Consider the following 24,009-nt stretch of genomic DNA (forward strand, 5'->3'; position numbering starts at 1 on the left):
CATCCCTAATTTGTACAGGGACACCAGTTCTTACTGCTGCACAACTTAATACAACCGTAGTTTACCAGTTGTCATCAAAGAAGATCTGTCACAGCATGCTGTGGCCACAGTTAGTTTTACAATTGCATAGTGGTTGTAACAGACTCTGAAGAACACAGCCTTGCTATACCCATAAGTGTGTTCATCACCACGTCATTTATGGACCCAAATGAAACAATCGAAAAGAGAGGTTGACAAGATCTTCACTACAGGCATTGAGATCTTCTCAAACACCATCGAGTGCATAAAATACAGCACAACATCTGTTTCATAACATTACAAAATCCGCAATCCAGTTGGCATTGCTGCACAATAAGGTCTCAACATGGGGAGACAAGGGTCATCTTCATTCAGTCCTAGGCTATTAAAGCGTTAGTTGTGTGGGACAATTTGAGGTTTGTTTTTGGAGATTTCCCACATTCATCTCGACAAATGCCAGCCTGGATTACACTTTGCTCAAACAATCCAAAATATAAGTTTCAAAATGCATTTTATAAATCTTTAATGCCACTCAACTTTAAAAGTTAGATGGCATGAAAATAATGCAATAAATTCATTAACACAACCAGCTGAGACTTTTGTCATCTATAACAACCTGTTACAGATGACATCAAAGTTAAATATGTGTTTTTACAGTTTGTTTCCTATCACTCCACTTTGAGGGGTATTAATCAGTGACATTTTTGTTGATTATTTTTGTCAATAACCAACACCCTCATCCTCACAACAGGTAGGTCCTCTTAATCCTGGGGTCCGAGTGACCTACCCTTCCTTTTTTAACTGTCTCCAACTTACCCTTTTCTCTTCCCTGAATAAGGAACCATTAGTTTTGAGAATTACAATAGTTTCACATATTTTTATATGTGCTTATTGGCAGTACTGAAATTTTACCTTCTGAAGGATTTTCAGTAAATTATTAGTAACAATTGTAATATTATATCCACAAAACAGATCATCCCATCAGTCTATAGCGTCCATCGATAAACATCGACTGAGCTATAAACATGTTTGGTTGCATACATAATTAAACAGTGGGAGGCAATTTAATTTGACACTTCATTAATAAACCAAAACAGTTATATGATCAGAATGGCATTTTGTGCTGGTGAATGTCATACAATTCACATGGTGCTCACACAAATAAAGCACATCAACTAAATTAAATTTCATAGTTAACTTACATGTATAATAAGATTAGCTTTGTTTTTCCAAGCCTCTAATATTCTGGTGCTTGGAAATAAATATATTTTACAATTTCTTACAGTATTAGGAACTTCAGTTATTTTAACCCTACAGGAGTCCCATGTGGACTGACAGTCCATATCATATGAATGTATTCTTTCCTTTTCTTTTCACCTCTTCAGACCCAGGAATTACATGAACAGAGTACCTTCCATTGCCAGTACATTAATCGTTTTTTTTTTTTTTTTTTTTTTTTGCTAGAGCAGCACTGATGAATTGGTCAAGAATTGTGGACCAATAGTCCCACGTGAGCAGTGGCATTACATGTAATTTGCAGTGTTGCCATTAGGAGAAACAGTAAAAGAGAAGCCATTGTAGCCTATTATACTTTATTCTCAAGGAGTTTCTTATTACTGCGGTACTAACTTCTGTTAGTTTCACTGTTTTGTTAGGGACAGGTCAGTTAATTATTCTATTTACATATTTTTATGGTCTGGAACTGCCAATTGAATTCATGAAGCTAAGTAAGCAACCAGTAGGTTCAAATCTGCCTTCAAAAATCTTTTATTCTTGTGCCATTTATTCCTAAGAAAGGAAAAAAGGTTGTACTTGGATCGAGTCACTACCATGATGACAAACATGGGGTCGTGGGTTCGATTCCCGGCTGAGTTGGGTATTTTCCCTACCTGGGGACTGAGTGTTTGTGTTGTCTTCAACATCATCATCATCATCATCATCATCATCATCATCATCATCATCATTCGTGACTGTGGTTCAATTGGACTGTGTAAAAATTGGAGCATGTCAAAATTGGGACTTTGTATGGCCACTGATGACTGCACAGTTGATTGCCATACAAACCAAGTATCATCACCATGATGACAATGTTGATGAAGAGATGGACAAAGCAGAAATGATAATTCTGTGCAACATGAGGAAAGGAGGTGTAGATACGTGTGACACTTGTGTGCTCTTACAACTGCTCAAGACACACTTGCTGTTTACCTATTGTCATATTTTATTCCCTACTGAATGTTGGAGGTAGCAGTTCTTTAGTAATCCATCCTGCTAACAAACCAGACAGCTGCACTAGATGAAGAGATTTTCTACACCTGTTGTCTTGTCAGCTTGTTTCAGAACAAGTGGAAGTTCACACTGCCATTGAAATTTAAACATAGTAAATTATATCTTCACATATACTTAGTTGATTTTTACTTATAAATCTGCACTTATCTCCATGCAGACTGACAGCCCACAGCAACTACTAATCATACAAATCATGACACGAACTGCAGGATTAATTTCTTTGAGTAACACTTATCTGGATAACAAGGTTAAACTAAAAAGGAACCTCTCTCACACCAGTAACTAAAGCAATTTTGTTGTGTGTACTGCGACCTTCATTATTTTATAGGCTAACAAGTATGTAACCCATCTTTCCCCTTGCTCTGAAGGTGTAGACCATGCTTCCTGTATTCCCACCTCCCAAAGCATCAACTGGGGCAACTCAAAACATGAACTCTCCCTGAAGTCTACACCAACCCTCTCAGTTCCCAGTTTACTTTCTGTACAGCTTTGTTAAGTCAAGGCTGATCATGTCGCCCAAGAACCTCGATGAAGCTCACATTTGAGTGCACAGTTAATGCTCCAAGTGTGTCCAGATCAATCCTGATGCTATACCTCATATTTACGGCCATGTTGGTACCTGTTCCTCCAGCTATCTGTGCCTGATCCTCCACATTCAAATCCCTAGTTAATGTCTTAAGGTACTCTATTGCCTATAAAAGGCTCGCACTTGGTTTCACAATACTTCTGACCTGGAAACTTGATACTAGCTTTTCCTACTCTGCAACTGTTGCCCTACACCACTCTCATGACAGCTACCTAGAAGCAAGAATTTCCTTTTTCTGTCTGATTTTATTTCTGTTCTAGCCAAAAAATAAATAAATCAAAAATAAAATACCAGTCTGCTGTGGCCTGTTTTCATCTTCTGTTGTATTCACTATAAACCAACCTGTTGCCCACAAAATGAGAGTTGACACTAGTCTGTACAGAAGAAAAATGCCATTTTGCACGAACTACAAATGACCATACTATCTAAAGCCGCAAATGACCCTAGTATCTAAAACTATTGACATTTTGATTAGTTTTCTGTCATGTATAAATACAGGAGCTGTACAATCATAGATGAAATACCTGTGCACACTGTTTCTATTTTAGAAATTAACTGCACTAAAGCCAGATCATCAATGGTACACAAAGTTGACCCATGGATCTCGTCATCTGTTGAACTTCCTCTGTTCAGTCCATGAGTTATATAGACGGGATCTTTCTTGTTGGCATTACATTTTCTTAGATGTTTTTTTAAATGGCGAACATAGCAGGTGCTGCAAAAAGTAGAAATAAAAAAAAAATTTTAATGTGATATCCACGTAGGCTAATGAGCTGCATAAAAGTGTTTTATTAAACAGACAGCAGAAAAATTACACTGCCAGAAAAAAATGCAACATGCTCAAGGACAAGGTCATTTTAATGACAAGTGGGGTGACAGTTAGTTCATCATTGTAGGAGTATGTGATAACAAATTCAGACAAAATAAAACACACATCACGGTAAATGGTTACCAAACAGCCATCTCCATACACAGTGTACAACAACCCCCCACACACCCACCCACCCACCCACCCACCCACTCACCCACCCCACCTCTAGCAGCAATGCTCTTAGGGTGCCAAACAGAATCCTGGGACAGATTGTCCCTAGCATTTTGTACATTTTGTTGCAATTTGTAATTGGTTCTAGCAAGCTCTGCAGAATGAGGAAGTTCCCATTTCATCATGTTTAAGTTTTCAATCGGCGAGAGATCTGGTGATATTGATGGCCTGGGCAGTTGCGTTTCACAAACAGCACATTGCGTCACAGTGGCCATATGTAGATGTACATTGTCCTACTGAAAATGCACATCACCTTTCTGTCGAAGAAACGGCAGTAGCAAAGGGATAACAGTCTGTCCAATATAGTGCGCTGGTGACTTTACCCTGCAGAAACAGCAAATTCGATTGTCTGTTGTAACTGATGGCCCCCAGACACCATGAAGCCTGGGATGGGACCTATGTGTTGTGGGTGAATCCACTCTGGAATAGGTAGCTCACCAGGCCCATGCCATACAAATTTATGTCCATCACTCACATACAAATACGTATAACCTAATCACTGAAGACAAGAGAGTCACTCCACTTCCCAGTCAACTCTTGTCATGACACGAGAGTATTCATGCTTGGGAGTGCTGCAGTGTCAGTGTCAGCCTGGTCAGAGGCACATGTGGTCTTAATCCTACTGCAACCAGGTGGTTCCCAATGACATAGCAGGTGCAACATGCAGCCAGTGTTTGTCCCAGGAAAATGTTAGGTCAGCCACCACTGTTCACAAATTGTGCCAATCTCGATGTGCGTCTGTGCTATGCAGATGTCCAGAACCTGGTCTACAGGTGTGGTAATGCCCCACAGACCATTGTTGTAGGCAGGAATGTGCCACCAACACAATGTGCACAAAATGTGTAGCATTCTGTTGATATGTCCACCCAGCTTATTGCCGGCTCACAATGTGACCCTGTTCAAGTAGATGAAGCTGTTCAACAGGAGTACATACTCATCAGTGGGGCTTGTTTGTACCCTAGAATGAATGTTGATATGTTACAAACACTGTTCACCTCTAAACTCAGCATAGTTACTGCCTGCAGAGTCAAAACAGAGCGCACAAAAACAGACCTCCTGAGCACAATCAGACTGCCGGTGACCATGACAAATGAATCACTAACACTGTAGTTTGAGCACACACAATTGTTGTGACTCGCCGATCATTCAAAGTGCCGCCGCGCAATTACACACATCCTCTACGTGCGGCGCTGTCTGCCAGGCAAACAGCAGCTGCGCCACCTAAGCAGCCGGCCGAGCAGCGGCCGCTAGACTGAGACTCAGTGCTTATTCGAATGCTAACGTGTACACATGTCAACTTACTCTGTGACTTATATGTGTTGTTGTGTCGTTCCTAAATATATGTGTTAAACTTGAAGTTCTAACAATTGGCGACGAGGTAGTGGATTTTTCCTTTTCACCATTGACTCACAGGGTTCCATGGCTACTGTCGAGCGACTCTTGCAAAATCTCCTTGAACAGAAAACGCTTCTAACAGCGGCGATTCGTGATTTCGTCACGGCGTCAAATGCGGGGTGTTTCTCGTCGTTGGCTGTACCTCCTTTTCCTCCTTACGACGAGACGGCGGAAGACTGGTCTGATTATGAAAAACGTCTTTGGCAGCACTTCTTGGCATTTCATGTCACGGACGAACAACCATGTAAGTCTCTGTTCCTTTCCTGGATTTCACCTCAAATGTATCGGTTGTTGTCACAATTGGCTCCTTTGAAGGATCCTGCGTCTTCGTCCTTTGCTGAAATGTGCTCACTTCTGTCTGTCTATTTTCAAAAGCAAACGCATGTGGTAGCCTCTCGTGTTGCCTTTTATCGTTGTCAAAAACAACCAAATCAATCCTATTGCGCTTGGGCTGCTGAACTTCATGGCCTCAGTCAAAAGTGTCAATTTGTTACTGACATTCACAAAGAATCCTATGCCGATTCCATGGTACGGGATGCTATTATCCGGTCGGCGCCCGACAAAGAAGTTCGGCAACGTGCCCTTCAGTTGGCGAATCCGACTCTAGATGAAGTTCTCTCCATTGCGCAGTCTTTTGAAATTTCTCGCGCCGCTGGGGCGCAAATAGAAGCGTGGGGTGATGTCGGGGAAATACAACCTCTGTGCGCTGTTGACGACACGTGCGGCGCGTCCCCGCCAGCCAACGTGGCCGCAGTGCGCTCCCAGTGCACCTAGCCGTAAACAACCCACTAAGAAACTGCAGCAAAATCCCTGGCAACTTCCTTCATGTCCACGATGTTTTACGAAACATTCACGCGAGGATTGTCCCCAACGTTGGGCTGTGTGTCCCAATTGCAAAAAGAAAGGTCATGTGTCTTCCGTTTGTAAATCCGACCGCATACATGATGTTCATGAACATGATGCTGATTCTGATTCTGTGTTGTCTGTCAATTGCACTTCTTCCCTTTCAGGGAAGTTATTCCTCACTGTCCAAATCCTTGGTCGAGATGTTCACATGCAAGTGGATACCGGTTCTGCTGCCACTATAATTAATTCTCAGACGTATCTTCATCTGGGTTCTCCACTCCTGTCCCATGTCACTCGGGAATTACGGACGTACAATAAACAGAAGATTTCTCTCTTGGGACAGTTTAATGCTGAGGTATCTTACAAATCCGTCGTTTGCACTGTTCCCATATTTGTGGTCGACCAGAGCAATGCAGAAAATCTTTTTGGTTTCGATGCCTTTCGCGTTTTTCGGTTCTCCATAGATTGTCTCTGACGCTATTCCTTATGCTCAACTGGATTCCTTGTCGACGACATTTTCGTCCCTTTTTTCTCCTGGGTTAGGCCATGCAAACGACTTTGAAGCTCATATCATGCTCAAACCCACTGCTCGGCCTAAGTTTTTTCGGGCGCAGCCCATTCCTGTGGCCCTTCGTGATCGGGTAAAACGGGAGTTGGATCGTCTCACTACTTCAGGGGTCTTGCTTCCTGGCACTTCCAGTGAGTGGTCCTCTCCTGTCATTGTAGTTGCTAAGCCCAATGGTGATATTCGTCTCTGTGGCGATTTCAAAGCCACTGTAAATGCTCAATGCCTCATCGACACTTACCCTATGCCCCGTCCTGAAGAACTGTTCGCTAAACTCGCTGGAGGACAGTATTTTTCTAAAATTGACCTGTCAGAAGCTTATCATCAACTTCCCAGCAGTTTCTGGTCCTTAACACGCCTTTCAGCCTGTATCAATACCAACGCTTGCCATTCGGGGTTGCTAGCGCCCCTGCTCTCTTTCAGCGATTCTTGGAACAATTATTGCTCCCTGTCCCTGGGTGTATCAATTACATGGACGACATTGTTGTCACTGGCTCCACCACTGAAGAACATCTTCAAAATCTCCGCACACTTTTTAATGTCTTACAGACTGCCGGTCTTAAGTGTAATCTTCAGAAATCACAAGTTTTTCAGGCCTCTATCACGTACTTGGGGTTTCAACTCTCTCAGGATGGTATTCGTCTGCTTCAACAAACTGTCGCTGCGATCGATGCCCTTCCTCGCCCTACATCTGTTAAGGAACTGCAGGCCTTCTTGGGGAAAATAGCATACCATCACAAGTTTTTACCGTCTGCGGCATCGGTGGCTCAGCCGTTGCATCGCCTGTTGCATAAAAATGTGCCTTTTCACTGGTCCGCGTCATGTGACGCGGCTTTCCAGAAATTAAAGACTATGCTGAAACAGGCCCCGTGCCTGGCTACTTATCGACCTGGCCAACATCTTGTTCTTGCCACAGACGCCTCTCAATACGGGGTTGGGGCAGTCCTTGCGCACCGTTTTTCTCACGGTTCGGAACAACCCATTGCTTATGCCTCCAAAACGTTCACGGATGCCCAACAAAAGTATTCTCAAATTGAGAAAGAAGCTTTGGCCATCATTTATGCTCTTCATGAGTTTGGTGTTTTTCTCTATGGCTCAAAATTTCATCTTGTTACGGATCACAAACCACTTGTTTCCTTGTTTCATCCACCAACGTCACTTCCCGACAAGGCTGCACACCGCCTCCAGCATTGGGCTCTTTACTTGTCCCGTTTCAATTATGAGATTCATTTCCGGCCAACGGCTCAACATGCGAATGCTGATGCTTTGTCTCGCCTTCCCATGGGTCCTGATCAGGCATTCGATAGGGACGAACTTTTGTGTTTCCACCTGGATGTTTCCAAGCAGCGGGTTGTGGACGGGTTCCCCATCACTGGGGACAGGCTGGCGGCTGCTACGGGTTCTGACCCTACCCTCTCCCGGGTTTTACGCTGTATTCAGAAGGGTTGGCCAGATCGCCCGTCCGCTATGACTTCTGATCCGTTGCGGAACTACTAAACTTTGCGCTACCGCCTCACGGCTAGGGATGGTGTTATCCTCCTCTCCACTGACAATGCTTCGCCGCGTGTTGTGGTCCCTGCGTCTTTGCGTGCTTCGGTCTTGCGCCTCCTTCACCAGGGGCACTGGGGTGTGTCTCGCACAAAATCTCTGGCGTGCCGTCATGTGTACTGGCCTGGCATCAACTCTGAAATAGCACACATGGTTGCTGCCTGCGGCCCTTGTGCGTCACAGGCCGCTGCCCCGAAGTCATCTTTGTCACCGTGGCCTTCGCCTGAGAAGCCCTGGGAGCGCATTCATGCTGATTTTGCGGGACCCTTTTTAGGTACTTATTGGCTCCTCGTAACTGACACCTACTCTAACTTTCCTTTCATTGTCCGTTGCACGTCACCTACCACCGCGGCAACTACCAGTGCTCTCGCCCGCATTTTTTCTTTGGAAGGCCTCCCCTCCACTCTTGTTACTGATAATGGTCCGCAATTTGCCTCTTCCAACTTTGCGGATTTTTGTGCTCGTCACGGCGTTACGCATGTCACGGCCCCACCGTTCCATCCACAATCCAACGGTGAGGCCGAACGACTGGTCCGCACATTTAAGGCTCAGATGCAGAAACTTCTGTCTACTCCTGCAGGACTCTATACTGATGTGTTCTTTATTTATGAGACTTTGTGCTGTTCTAAACTTCATTTAGTGTTACTGTGGCTCTCTTCATGTGGAAGTGGAATAAAACTTTGTTTGTGTTACTTTTGACATGGTATCTGTACAACATTACAACAACTGCAACCCTTAAGTACGCACAAATTATACCCTGGTGCCACTGAACACAATCCTTGAGGGTGCTGAATTTGTTCTGGCCATGTATGTGTACAGTACAACTTCTAGCATACAAACTGCTTGCAGTCAATTTATCAGCAATCAAAAGTAATTAGTATCCCACACATTCAACAAAACAAGAATGACAATAGTGATTTTATTTGATCTGATTTATTCATCTGTAGACAATTAACAATGCACAAGTGCCATCAGAACATGTACAATAATTGTATTTCTCATAAGTAAAAGTAGAGTATGTAGAAATGTCTCTAGAAATGTAATTGATAAACTTTGCTATGTTAATAAAATGATAGGAATATTTTGTTACTGAAGAACGAGACTTATTTGACAAACATTGCTCCCAGTACAGCTGAAGGAAAGCCCCTACAAACTGGTTGCTACAAAGGAAATGAATTGTAAAGTGCAAAAAAAGGATGCAGTAAAGTGCTGATAGTTTATGTGGGCATGTTTTAAGTCCTATTTCAAGAAAATTAAATGATACTAAAAATCAATGTCTTCAAAGTACAGTGCTGGAAAAGCAAGCAGATCTTTATAAAGCATTATAGTCCAAATCAGTAGTCTCAGAACAATGAAGAAGCAGAAGGAGAGAGGGGGGAGGGGGGAGGAGGGGGGGGGGGCAGAGAAAGAGAGAGGGATTAGAATATGACCTGGAATCCTGAAATAGATGGACCATAATGATGATTCTGTGCATCTAATCTGTTAACCTTTTGTAAAAAGGAGTGACCTGCCATGTTTTTGAGTCGCATGGGACCACTCATACTGCAAGAGATTTTCGATAAATATGAGCAAGGGAAGGAGCTAATTCCATGATGTATTCAATGTGAAATCTAACTGGAATTCCATAAGGGCCCGGTGTCTTGTTCATTTTAAGTAGTAATTACTGTTTTTCAATATTGGGCATGCTTTTATCAATGGCATTTTTTGAGAGCCTGTGCAGTGATCCAAGATTGGTATGGTAGTATCTTCTTGCATGAATACATTTTTAAAACTTCTGCTTTCTCTCTGTTGTCATCAGTTTCACCACCAGATCCATGGGAGATTGAATTGGAGGTGTGGACCCATTCATTGACTTTGCTTATGACAGATCTACTTAAGGTTTTGCCCAGATGTGAAAGTGAAAATTATTGTAGGCTTTTTGCATGGGCCTTCTTTCAGATGCCCAATTCACTATTAACTTTCCTATCTTAGTTTCCCTTCCATCTCTTTGCATATATCACTCCTATAAATATCATCAACAGAGTAAAACAAGAATAACAAATACTTTTACAGTCTAACTGATGCATTTCTGCTGCTTATGATTATCACATACAGTCAATTGTAATCTCAAATTAACAAAATCTGAGAACCATCAGCTATTTTTGCAGTGACTAACAGCATACAGATGTAACAAGAATGATAGTCCAACCATTGATTCACAGACTCCCAACAGCAAGGCATAAAAGAGTAAACATATGACTCTTCCTACCACAGAATATATTAAGTAAAACCTTCTGAATATTAGTAGTTCAACATCTATTGAGGTGTGTATGAATATTTTATTTAGCACTTTTGACAAAGTTGTCATTTTTAGTTTGTTATAATGTCCAAATTTTCTTGAAATGCTTTTTAAACATTCAAGTGTTGCTCTAATCTCAGTTATAGCAATGTTACATTATAAGTTAACCAATGATCCATGAAACAATAAAGCAAAAGCTGATTCTCCACTGTTGCTAATACCACTGGTGCCACCATCAAAGGACAACCACTGTAGTACACATCATGAACAGTGTGAAACAAGAGTCTAACTGTGTTAGCTCAGGACATAGAAATAGCAAAACCATATGCATGTTTGGCGTTTGGCGATTTTTCTTTTATAAAGTGTGGCACATTGTCAGAAGAAAGTACATGTTCCAGGTTTCCTGTTGGTACAGTTCTGCTGTAGTACTGATAACAGGTGCATCACAAGTGGCGACTGAGATGGCACAGCAACTGTAATCACACTCCAGAGTGAAGTACGTGGTACAGTATGATTCTTGTGGGCAAAACACCTAAATTGCATGCAGATTCACCCATGAGATTCTGGCAGCATATGGTCCAAACACAATGCCTCATCCAGCTGTAGTGAAATTGTGCCAATAATTTGACCAAGACCTCATAGATGTGGCTGATATTGATCAGGAAGTCCAGATCTCACACCATGTGATTTCTATCTTTTTGGTAAGCTGAAAAACAGCTGGCAAGAACTGATTTTCCTATAACGAGGATGTTCACACAACATTTTTCAAACAGCTATATGACCAAGGAGCAGACGTCTATCATCGAGACACTGAACGACTGGTAGATTGTTAGGCTGTTGTTTATGGAGACTTCATGGCTATGTTGAAAAACAGTGTAATGTAGCATTCAATGGAAGTTACTTCACCTACCATAGTCATTTGTAACTTACTTTTCAAACTCACTTCATAGTTACACTTCACACACAGCAATGTATGTTCTACAGTGACCAACTGAAAAGTAGCAACACTGGTCATAAAGAGAAGTGGATTCATGGGCTTCTTATAAACGGAAACAGGCATGGACAAAATCTTCTTGACACTTTAAAAATGGAGAACAGAATGGGATTCAGAAATTCCTTGCAAACGACTACAGAAGATTTCAAAAGACTTCTGGAGATGGTTGCTGGACATCTTCCAAAAAAAAAAAAGGAGGACAATTTCAGACTGCCATTTCTGCTTCCTTCTGGTTACCGCTCATGTTTTTAACCTCTCTTCCCCTATATTTCATTTTTCTAGCATTCAGACATGGGTATGTGATGGTTAGCAAAGAGGACACAACTGTTTTGTAAAATATATCCTACCATGTTACCTAAAATGAAAACATGTCTCTTTACTTCAAAATATTCCAGTTCCTGAAATTTAGGTGGAAAAATATTGCTCTGAAAAGATAAAAGGAAACAGTACATACCATTTTACAATGTTTATTGATTTTTGTAAGTTCACAGTTCCTAAAAATTCCCAGATTCAACCAAACAATCAGTTTTCTAAATTAATCTTTAATGTTATGATGTCCACTGTAGCCTTTATAATTGTTCAAATAATAATATGTTTCACCAGCAAATAAACCCAACAATTACTCACCATTGCTCCACCAAAGGACAGAATACTTTCAAACTTATAATCCATCACATTAGCAAACTGTTCTCTGTGAGAAATCCAAAGAACTATCTCCTCAAATTCTAGCATGTGACCAGTAATGCTTGGACACTATTGAACATGACACAGCAAGACAATTGCCAAGCCGGGAAAAGCAGCACTCAGCTCTGAATGCTCCACAGAACTAGTGATGTGTAAAAAATACAACTTATTACATCTTACTACTTTTGACAGTAATATTGCTTACACACACTACACACATAATTCACTGCAAATTCTTTGAAACCAGATTGTGAATTACTTAACTTTGAAGTATCATACTAAATATAACCAATAATGAAAACATAGCCACTTCACTGTCACACTGGGATGTGAGACTATAAGATGCAAAACAATCAAATACTTTTACTGAATAGTTTCCCTGCAATCACTTGAGAATGATTACATAGTGGAGAAACACGCAAATTCAAAACCATGAGGTTTTTAATTTTTTATGCCAAAAGTAAAATGTATCTTGAAAAACCAGTAAGGGATGCAGCTTTACTTCATTTACATGAAGAAATTTTTTCAGCACTGCTTTTCTTGAATCAAATCTACCATGCGACACGATTCTTTGCATGGCGGTATGAAAACGTCTGCAACAAAGAGTATGTGACAAAGAACTGTTGCAATTACTTCTTACATGAGAAGTGCTGTCAAGATCTACACACCTACGTCAGGCATGTTCAGGAAGTGGCTTGGTGAGCATGAGTATCGTGTTAAATGGGATGAGCACACAGTGTTATGTAGCACAAACTGTGTGCTGTCTTTTGAGACATGACCAGATGTTAAGTTTGTTATACTCTTGATCACAAACAAAGCCACTCGTTGTGCTATGATCATAGTGAATATTTTCTCTTTTTATGTTAATGGCAATGCTGTAACTAAGTACGTCCAAGATTTGTATAATCTTCAAAAGTGGTAACACCAGTTCTGCATCTACAGCTACATCTACATCCATACTCTGCAAGCCACCTGAAGGTGTGTGGCGGAGGATATCTTGAGTACCTCTATCGGTTCTCCCTTCTATTCCAGTCTCATATTGTTTGTGGAAAGAAGGATTGTCGGTATGCCTCTGTGTGGGCTCTAATCTCTCTGATTTTGTCCTCATGGTCTCTTCGTGAGATATATGTAGGAGGGAGCAATATGCTGCTTGACTCCTCGGTGAAGGTATGTTCTCGAAACTTCAACAAAAGCCTGTACCGAGCTACTGAGCATCTCTCCTGCAGAGTCTTCCACTGGAGTTTATCTATCATCTCCGTAACGCATTCGCGATTACTAAATGATCCTGTAACGAAGCGCGCTGCTCTCCGTTGGATCTTCTCTATCTCTTCTATCAACCCTATCTGGTACGGATCCCACACTGCTGAGCAGTATTCAAGCAGTGGGCAAACAAGCGTACTGTAACCTACTTCTTTTGTTTTCGGATTGCATTTCCTTAGGATTCTTCCAATGAATCTCAGTCTGGCATCTGCTTTCCCGACGATCAACTTTATATGATCATTCCATTTTAAATCACTCCTAATGCGTACTCCCAGATAATTTATGGAATTAACTGCTTCCAGTTGCTGACCTGCTATATTGTAGCTAAATGATAAGGGATCTTTCTTTCTATGTATTCGCAGCACATTACACTTGTCTACATTGAGCTTCAGTTGCCATTCCCTGCACCATGCGTCAATCCGCTGCAGATCCTCCTGCATTTCAGTACAATTTTCCATTGTTACAACCTCTCGATATACCACAGCATCATCCACAAAAAGCCTCAGTGAACTTCCGATGTCATCCACCAGGTCATTTATGAATAATGTGAATAGCAACGGTCCTACGACACTCCCCTGCGGCACACCTGAAATCACTCTTACTTCGAAAGACTTCTCTCCATTGAGAATGACATGCTGCGTTCAGTTATCTAGGAACTCTTCAATCCAATCACACAATTGGTCTGGTAGTCCATATGCTCTTACTTTGTTCATTAAATGACTGTGGGGAACTGTATCGAACGCCTTGTGGAAGTCAAGAAACACAGCATCTACCTGGGAACCCGTGTCTATGGCCCTCTGAGTCTCGTGGATGAATAGCGCGAGCTGGGTTTCAAACGACCGTCTTTTTCGAAACCCATGCTGATTCCTACACAGTAGATTTCTAGTCTCCAGAAGTCATTATACTCGAACATAATATGTGTTCCAAAATTCTACAACTGATAGACGTTAGAGATATAGGTCTATAGTTCTGCACATCTGTTCGACGTCCCTTCTTGAAAACAGGGATGACCTGTGCCCTTTTCCAATCCTTTGGAATGCTACGCTCTTCTAGAGACCTACGGTACACCGCTGCAAGAAGGGGGGCAAGTTCCTTCGCGTACTCTGTGTAAAATCGAACTGGTATCTCATCAGGTACAGCGGCCTTTCCTCTTTTGAGCGATTTTAATTGTTTCTCTATCCCTCTGTCGTCTATTTCGATATCTACCATTTTGCCACCTGTGCGACAATCTAGAGAAGGAACTACAGAGCAGTCTTCCTCTGTGAAACAGCTTTGGAAAAAGACATTTAGTATTTCGGCCTTTAGTCTGTCATCTTCTGTTTCAGTACCATTTTGGTCATAGAGTGTCTGGACATTTTGTTTTGATCCACCTACCACTTTGACATAAGACCAAAATTTCTTAGGATTTGCTGCCAAGTCAGTACATAGAACTTTACTTTCGAACTCATTGAACGCCTCTCGCATAGCCCTCCTCACACTACATTTCGCTTCGTGTAATTTTTGTTTGTCTGCAAGGCTTTGGCTATGTTTATGTTTGCTGTGAAGTTCCCTTTGCTTCCACAGCAGTTTTCTAACTCGGTTGTTGTACCACGGTGGCTCTTTTCCATCTCTTACGATCTTGCTTGGCACATACTCATCTAACGCATATTGTACGATGGTTTTGAACTTTGTCCACTGATCCTCAACACTATCTGTACTTGAGACAAAACTTTTGTGTTGAGCTGTCAGGTACTCTGTAATCTGCTTTTTGTCACTTTTGCTAAACAGAAAAATCTTCCTACCTTTTTCAATATCTCTATTTACAACTGAAATCATCGATGCAGTAACCGCTTTATGATTGCTGATTCCCTGTTCTGCGTTAACTGTTTCAAATAGTTCGGGTCTGTTTGTCACCAGAAGATCTAATATGTTATCGTCATGAGTCGGTTCTCTGTTTAACTGCTCAAGGTAGTTTTCAGATAAAGCACTTAAAAAAATTTCACTGGATTCTTTGTCCCTGCCACCCGTTATGAACGTCTGAGTCTCCCAGTCTATATCCGGCAAATTAAAATCTCCACCCAGAACTATAACATGGTGGGGAAATCTACTCGAAATATTTTCCAAATTATCCTTCGGGTGCTCAGCCACAACAGCTGCTGAGCCAGGGGGCCTATAGAGACATCTGATTACCATGTCTGAGCCTGCCTTAACCGCGACCTTCACCCAAATTATTTCACATTTCAGATCTCCGTCAATTTCCTTCGATACTATTGCACTTCTTATCGCTATAAACACGCCTCCCCCTTCACTGTCCAGCCTGTCTCTGCGGTATACATTCCAATTTGAGTTTAGAATTTCATTACTGTTTACATCTGATTTCAGCCAACTTTCTGTCCCTAGTACTATGTGGGCATTGTGACCTGTCAGATCACTGAAGTTACGCATTGTCAGGCTGAGCTAGCACTTTCATGGGTGACCAACTGGGTCTGCAGAGTGCTGTTGGCAAGCGAGGTGCACTTAGCCATTGTGAGGCTAATTGAGGGGCTACTTGACTGGGAAGCTGGCACTTCAATCACGAAAACTGACAACCGCCGTCAGAGCAGTGTGCTGATCACATGCCCTTCCATATCAGCATTCAGTGACACCTATCAGCTGATAAGTCAGTGGGTACTGTAGGGCCTTCCAAGGCCTCTAATCAGACAGAGCTAAATTTCCTCAACCTCACCCGCTTGCTACTGTGATTACACCCATGTTTGAAACCACAGAAATGTGTGTGTGCAACTTTTATTCTGCAGTGAAAAAGTAGCCTTGAATCACATGTGGCATTCAGTTGTGTTCTTTTTAGATTGTGTGAACTGTATGTCGTTTACAGTTATCTTTTTATGATTACTGCACAGCAGTGCCACAACTATAAATAAGAAACAAACTCACACAACTACTTACAACTTGACTCTTTTTATGTCGAATAGTAAAAAAGGTGACACTGTAAATTAGCAATTTTTTACTCAATAGGTAAAAATTTCACTCAACTGGTTCTGTTTCTCATGTTACAATCTAAAGTATGTTGAGAAGGTAGTGAAATTGGAGATGCCAAAATGCATTCACTTCATGTGTCCACCAACTTGGTTGGCGAGCGAATGACAAGCTACCAAAAAATGAACAGTGAGTGAGCTGATAACCTGGTGGAGCAACTAATAAGTAAGCCATACTAAGCAAGTGACCTGCTGGGTTTAGCTGTCATCCTCTAGTGCGCACAAATTTCAGATAATGTCGTTATGACATTCAGTGTGGCCTCTGCCATGTCCTGTCGTGTCTTAATGCTCGTATTTGACAATTTTAGAATTACATTAAGCTGACAAAAGTAATGGGGTAGCAATACACACATATACATACGGCAGAAGTATCACATACACACAGTATAAAAGGGCAGTGCATTGTTGGAGCTGACATTTCTGCTCAGGTGATTCATGTGGAAAGGTTTCTGACAGGATTATGGCTGCACAACGGGAATTAACAGATTCTGATCACAGAATGGCAGTTGGAGTTAGACACATGAGACATTCCATTTTGGAAATAGTTGGGGAATTCAATATTCTGAAATACACAGTGTCAAGAGTGTGCTGAGAATACCAAATTTAAGGCATTACCACTCACCACAAGAAACACAGTGGCCAACGACCTTCATTTAATGACCAAGAGCTGCTGCATTTCTGTAGATTTGTCAGATCTAAAATAATAATAATAATAATAATAATAATAATAATAATAAAAGCAACAATGCATGAAATAACCTCAGAGATCAATGTGGGATGTATGACGAATGCATCTGTTAGGGCAGTGTCGTGAATTTTAGCATTAATGGCGGCAGATTGAAATGAGTGCCTTTGCTAACAGCACGACAACACCTGCTTAGCACCTCTCCTGGGCTCACGATCATACTGCTGGATCCCTGACGAGTGGAGAGCCATGGTCTGATCAGAAGAGGCTGGTTTCAGTTGGTAAGAGCTGATTACAGGGTTTAACTGCGGCAGAGACCCCATGACGCTATGGACCCAAGTTGTCAACAAGGCACTGCGCAAGCTGGTAGTGACTGTGTTTACAAAGAGTGGACTGGGTCCTCTGGTCCAAATGAACTGATCATTGACCATTTGCAGCCATTCATCAGCTTCATGACACTGCACCCTGTCATCAGGCCACAATTGTTCACAATCAGTTTGGAGAACATTTGGGTGAATGGTTTGGCCACCTAAATCACCTGATATAAATCCCATCGAACATTTATGGGACATAATTGGATTAGTTTGTACATAAAATCCTGCACTGGCAACACTTTCGCAATTATGGACAGTTATAGAGACAGCATGCCTCAATATTTCTGTAGGGGACTTTCAATGACTTGTTGAGTCCATGCCATATTGAGTTGCTGCACTATGCCGGGGAGCAGGAAGTCCAACATGGTATTAAGAGGTATCCATGACTCTTGTCACCTCAGTTTATTTATCTGTCTAAAAATTATTATTCTAATGAGGTAGTGATATTGATCTTTTAAAACAATTTAGTTTCCTGGCTTAACCGTTTTTAACCACCAGAAAATTTTATTTCACCCCTCGGGGTAATTACCAACCGGTTGGGAATCACAGCTGCAATTGCTGCATAAAGGCAGAGAATGTAGTACAGTATGTGGCAGTACTTTCCACAAATTACATGTACTGTTAACACTGACTGCGACTTAAAGCAAATCATAGAGGCAGAAGCCATGCACATTCTTCAGCTGCGTTCCAGGAAGTCAATGACTGAATGAGTTTTCCTACAACATTCAAATATTTTTGCTTCTCCAAGAAAGTATTACAAATTTCCACAGCTGCCCATCACCAGCTGCTTCATCAACAGAGAACAAAGCACATTTAGTCACCCCAGTAACTGATCATAACTATCCTCCAATCATCAGTACTAACAAAATGCGGGATTGGATGAGGTAGTCTGATATGCTGTACCCTAGAAACACTCAGTTCCTCTTTGACTACATAATTCAAATAAGTTCTTTGTCTGACTCAATGAGATTTCACAAAATCCCAACATTTGAGTCACTACTGCCATGTGTAACATGTCCCATTCCATTCTGACCCTTTCTAATTGGTGTTTCAGTTTCCACATACTTGAAAATACTTTGAATCTTCCTCACACTGAGCACTATCATATGTATGTATTGATTAAATGAAATAATCATGCACTTAGAGCTTTAGTGAATATTCATGCACAGCATGGACTTGCTTGTTCACAGCATTACAACTGGAAATGCACAATAAATAAGTGAAATCTTCTGCAAAGAATGCAAATAATAGTATTAAATATAGATCCCAAAGACAAAACCGCTTAGCAACTTATGATCACCAACTTTCTCCTCAGAGCATGAAAATATTTTGTTGGCACCCACCTACAGACATAGAGGCGATCATCATAAAAAATAAGAGAAATCAGAGATAACACGAAAAGATTTGTGTGTTCATTTTTCCTCCATGCTGGTCGACAGTGGAACAGTAGAGAAACAGCTTAAAGGTGGTTTGATGAATATTCTACCAGGCACATAATTGTGAATCACAGAGTAACCATGCAGATGTAGATGTAGAACTAAACCTCTGTAAGATCCCAAACCAACATGTTACACAGCCAGAACTCTGCTAAACAATACCATAGAACCCATAGCAACTAATTATATGAACAAATGGATCAAAAGTGTAGTGTGATAAAGAAAGGGATGAAAAACTAGATTTGCAAATATCAATTTGTGGGAACAATGTTGGCAGCATTTCAAAAATGGTTAACATCTATTGTAGGTATTTAAATGAAATCAAATTAATGCCTATAAATTATATGTAACAGTAGCTATTGTGCTCAGCAACCTTCCATCGGAAATTCAAGTGACTTTTCCTAATTATATCAGGGCAAAAGTAACTTAACCTTTAATGTTTATTTGATCATTGAAAGGAAACTGAACTGTATTACAATAAGATAACACAGGAAGGGAATTTAGTGGGGAAGAAAGGTTACGACTTCCTTTCCCACTGATAACGAGGTCATTCGAGAGAGTGTATAACATCAGAATACACTAGGATGGGGTATGTCCATTTGAGGACAATCACAATCTGGATGGCTGGATGGAAATTTGAAGCTTGTTCCTCCTGAGTGGGAGTCCAGAATGTTAAATGCCACACTGCCTCACTCATTTTAGTTTGTATGAGGCAGATTAAGCTTCTTAAAGTTTAATAGTACTGCAAGACATGAGGGAGATTTAGTGTGAGAAGACACATAACAAAATTTTATGGTTAAAAGTGAGAGAAGACACTCACAGAAAATAAGTAAAATAATGGAATGTCACTAAAACAGGAAGGAAGAACAGATGCAAACCAGAGTATTGATGAAGAATGGACAAAACAAACAAACAAACAAACAAACAAACACACACACACACACACACACACACACACACACACAGAGAGAGAGAGAGAGAGAGACACCCCTGCTGGGCTGCAAAGTTTTGAACCTCTTTTGGGGAAGAAAAATACAGGTATGTTTCCTTCTAATAAGCTACGAAAAAATATTTCAAGCAACTGATAAGGCACTCACACAATAAAGAAGCATCTTATGATTAATAAATGTAAGATTTGTTTAGTCAACAAGATTTTTGAGGAAATGTATAGCCTATTTAGTGATGACATGAAGTATGTTGTTTGGTTGTACATAAATGGTTGAGAGGGATCATTTATATGAATGCATAATAATACACATATCTTGACCTTTCAAAATAAACACAGCTGTCATGTGTGGCAATGGTTCACCCTCACTTCTTTTCAGCTGTTTAATGGAGAAAACAGTAAGAATTTGAAAACAAAAACTGAAAGGATTCAAAACATCACAACTCGTGATAGAGATTGCTAGCAAATGAATTGAAATAAATTTCACAGAATTTGTGGTACAGTGGCATGGGGATTTCAGCGTGTATCTGGACTGAAGACATGTACCCATAAATGAACAAAAAATTATTTATGGAATTTAATATTTTGAGATGATAATTTATAACTTAATTACTACTACTCATACAGCAGAATAAGAAATTACATTCTGTTATTTACAGAACAAAGGCAGAAGGAAAATCAAAACATAGCAGTTAAAAAAAAGGTGAGAAACTTAATGAAGGTAATTACACCTACTTGAAAATTTCTGGTAAAAGGCCACATACTTTACCCATTACTGATAGTGGTGGAAGTCCTTGTGAATAACCAGAAACAGGATGGTAAGACATAGTCTAATGAGGAGGTTATCAGTGAATCAGTTATGAAAGAAGCAGCAAAGACAAAACATGTGCAGTAGGTGAAATTGGGTAGCAAATAGTTGGTCATAATGAATACATGGACAAGACAAAACTGGTGTAAAACACTGTGGAGTGGAATTGTATCATATGTGGAACAGCTTTAAGACATGAGTAATAATGTAAAACAAAATTAACCAACAAAATTGGAAACATCATTAAATTTCACTCTGAGAGAGTACATAATGACAAACAGATATATAATAAACAGAAAAGTTTACAAAATTTTCAGTATAATTGTTGATGCAATTGAAATGTTTTTCATAATTATACTTACTGACTGCTGTCTAGGGGGCACACCATTCGAGCAAATTGGTCTGCAACTTCTTGAAGCTATGCAAGAAATGGAATTAACATTTCAGAACATAAAAATTACAATGCAGTAATTTGTTCACTGTAAATAAGTATTGCTGTAGTTCTATTATATGTTTATTACCTTATAAATAAAAAAACTTTTTTTTAAATTTTTAATTTAGTGCATTAATGTGATCTTAGTAAATGAGTGTAGTGTTGTAAAATGATCCTTTCATATAGTGTGCACTTGGGACCTGTGGAAGGTACATTTGCTTTTTTATTTTAGTTGTAAATATATGTCATGTATTATTGTTTTTTTGACATGTTCTACACATCCTGAAGAACCCCCTCACTACAGATATTGGAATGAAAGTAAATCTAATCATATCAACAGTGCACTTGAGTTTAAAATACTGTCAAATAAAGGGGCAACAACTGAGAATGGTAATGCAGGTCCCCTGTTGTGTAAGTTCTACTAACAAATGACGTGGGTTTTAGTAAATGACATATTGTGTAACAATGGCTTCCTACACTACACCCATATACATTACATAAAATATAAAAAAAACAAAATGTGTTATCATAATTATCAATATAACATCCAGCCCACCAGAACTCTTCCAATGAAGTGAATGAAGATGACATGCCCCTTATGAAATCATTATCATTTAATAAAGCATTCACCTTCACCTTTTGTTTCATTCAGTGATACGTTAATTCACATAGCAAGAAACTCAAATGGCACCAAATAAATGTGGGATCATATGCTTCACTAAAATTTGAAGAAACTGAAAAAGTGTGTCACTGCATTGTCATGCAGAAGAACAAAGTGATAACTTTCCATCAGTAAAGCTCAACATTTTTATATATAAAATAATCTGTTCCTTTGGATAGAATTCATAATTAATTATCTCTGTAAATTATACTTTTGTTGCAACGAAACAAAAATTTTTTTCACATTCTTTAAATCTCACACACACACACACACACACACACAAACTGATACAATACTTCCACATGTCATTTTGTACATTTGTTTTATAGCCATTCCTTACCACATTAAAAGTAAATGAAAGAAAAAAATTTCCTGGTATAATACAAATAAACCACTAAAGGTTATTAACATATATACTAAATGGTGTGTACTGTTTCAAAGGTCAGACAGATCTCTGATGAGTGATGAGAGTACTGATTTATAGGATAGCAAAAGTAAAAATATCATCTTCTCAAGCTTTCCACTAATTTTTGAGTCTATCCATGGGGTCGTTTGTGACAGATTTCTTTTATTAAATGTTTTCAGTGAACTTATTGCACAAAACTGGTAAAAATTACAAAGTATGTGACTATATTCTCCATTCTCTCAGTCAGGAAAGCAATTGACTGTCAAAGAAATTAATGTGTTATACTTCTGGCCATATGACCAATGTTTACACGAGTGCCAATAATTATCTGTCACCTGAAGCATTATTTTTTCCTAGATGTAAAATGTAGTGCATACTCTTTTTTTAGTCCACCAGTTGTCTGCTTCCACACACTCCTGAGTGCATAGCCAGTACCTTGATTAAAGTTGTTAGCCAGTACTGTCCATTGCGGCAGGGTCCTAGTAATTTGAATCATGAACCTGAATCTGTGTCTGCTCAAACAAGGTTCTTAACTTCTTCAGAGGCTTATGTTCAACTAACATTGATTTTATAAATTTCTGTATTTGATGTGTCACTAGTGCTTGTTGCAGCACTGGAAAACAGTCTGAATAAACTGTATCATGTATCTACTATGACTTTCATACAGAATATTATAAAAACCTATGACTCCGAAGGCATGACTACCCTTCATATTGCAACATCTCTCAGATTTTATTCAACAGTCAAAAATTAGTTTAATGCTTTATCAGCTTAATATCCTATTTTACTGAATTTTGATCAACAGAATACAAGGAACACTGTGTGCCGATCCTCTCCTGCTGATTAAGTAGATTTTTATCTGCATTTTTCACCTCACAATGGAGCTGTTAGCACTGCGTCAGATGGCATTACTCTATAACCAAGTGTCAGTGAGAAAAAAAATTGTGGTAGTAGAGCAAGATCTCAATGGTATGGTATACATGTTGCCATCTACAGAACTGCTGGTACTGTGCTCCTGCTTATGTTGTAAATGAAGATTTCATTGTATCTTATTGAATCAGACTGCACTCACATGAAGATTAAATTCAGTTTCAAGTTCACAGCTGTTTATGTCAACCATCAGGAAGTGTTTATAACTTTGATTATTTTTGGACTTTCATAAATTTACTGGTGGCTTTACTTCTTCAAGATAATATAATTTCATGTATGAGGACAGCTGCAGTTTTTAATGTTACAACAGTGAATTTTGTAATCTTACACATCTGAAAGATTTAGCAACAATGTAAAGGCATGTTAATAATGTGAAAATTAAATCAAGTTCAAAATATTAGTTCAGTTTAGCGGAAGTGTCTGTTGAAGTTAGTTGGTAAGTGTCCACTGTGCAGTAATCATTTAATACTTTTACTTCTATAATGGATGTATAATGTTTTTAATTTAATTTTTTTATATTCATATGGGTAACTTGTAAATAGTGTCCTCATTTAGTGTTAGTAACTCAAGGTCACAGAAATAAAATTTATACTAGAATATAATTTTAAAATATCTGGGAGGTTAAAGCATATCAATGGATAGGGGGAGTGAAAATAGAGAAATTAACACTAAAGTTTTTATTTTAACTCTTTAGAAGAGTCAGCAGAATACTTTATGTCAAAATAAATGTATACTGACATACTAGCAATACCATTTGATGTTGATGAACTGACCAGTGAAGAAGGGATGGAGGAAGTGGTTCAAATTGAGCAAC

At 39.8% G+C, this 24,009-nt stretch overlaps 1 protein-coding gene across 5 annotated transcripts in view; it reads right to left on the bottom strand.

The window, feature by feature from the left end:
• LOC124555217 (tRNA:m(4)X modification enzyme TRM13 homolog) overlaps window positions 1–24,009 on the bottom strand; it is a 158,502-nt gene that overhangs the window by 15,431 nt on the left and 119,062 nt on the right. For all 5 annotated transcript variants that reach the window (XM_047129070.1, XM_047129068.1, XM_047129069.1 and 2 more), the window contains 2 exons: window positions 21,128–21,183; window positions 3,418–3,608 (listed from right to left, as the gene is read on the bottom strand). In XM_047129070.1, coding sequence (XP_046985026.1) covers window positions 3,418–3,608; window positions 21,128–21,183 — 247 coding nt within the window. The remainder of the gene's footprint in view (window positions 1–3,417; window positions 3,609–21,127; window positions 21,184–24,009) is intronic.

This window comes from Schistocerca americana, chromosome X (genome assembly GCF_021461395.2).
Source record: "Schistocerca americana isolate TAMUIC-IGC-003095 chromosome X, iqSchAmer2.1, whole genome shotgun sequence".
NCBI classification, from domain to species: domain Eukaryota; kingdom Metazoa; phylum Arthropoda; class Insecta; order Orthoptera; family Acrididae; genus Schistocerca; species Schistocerca americana.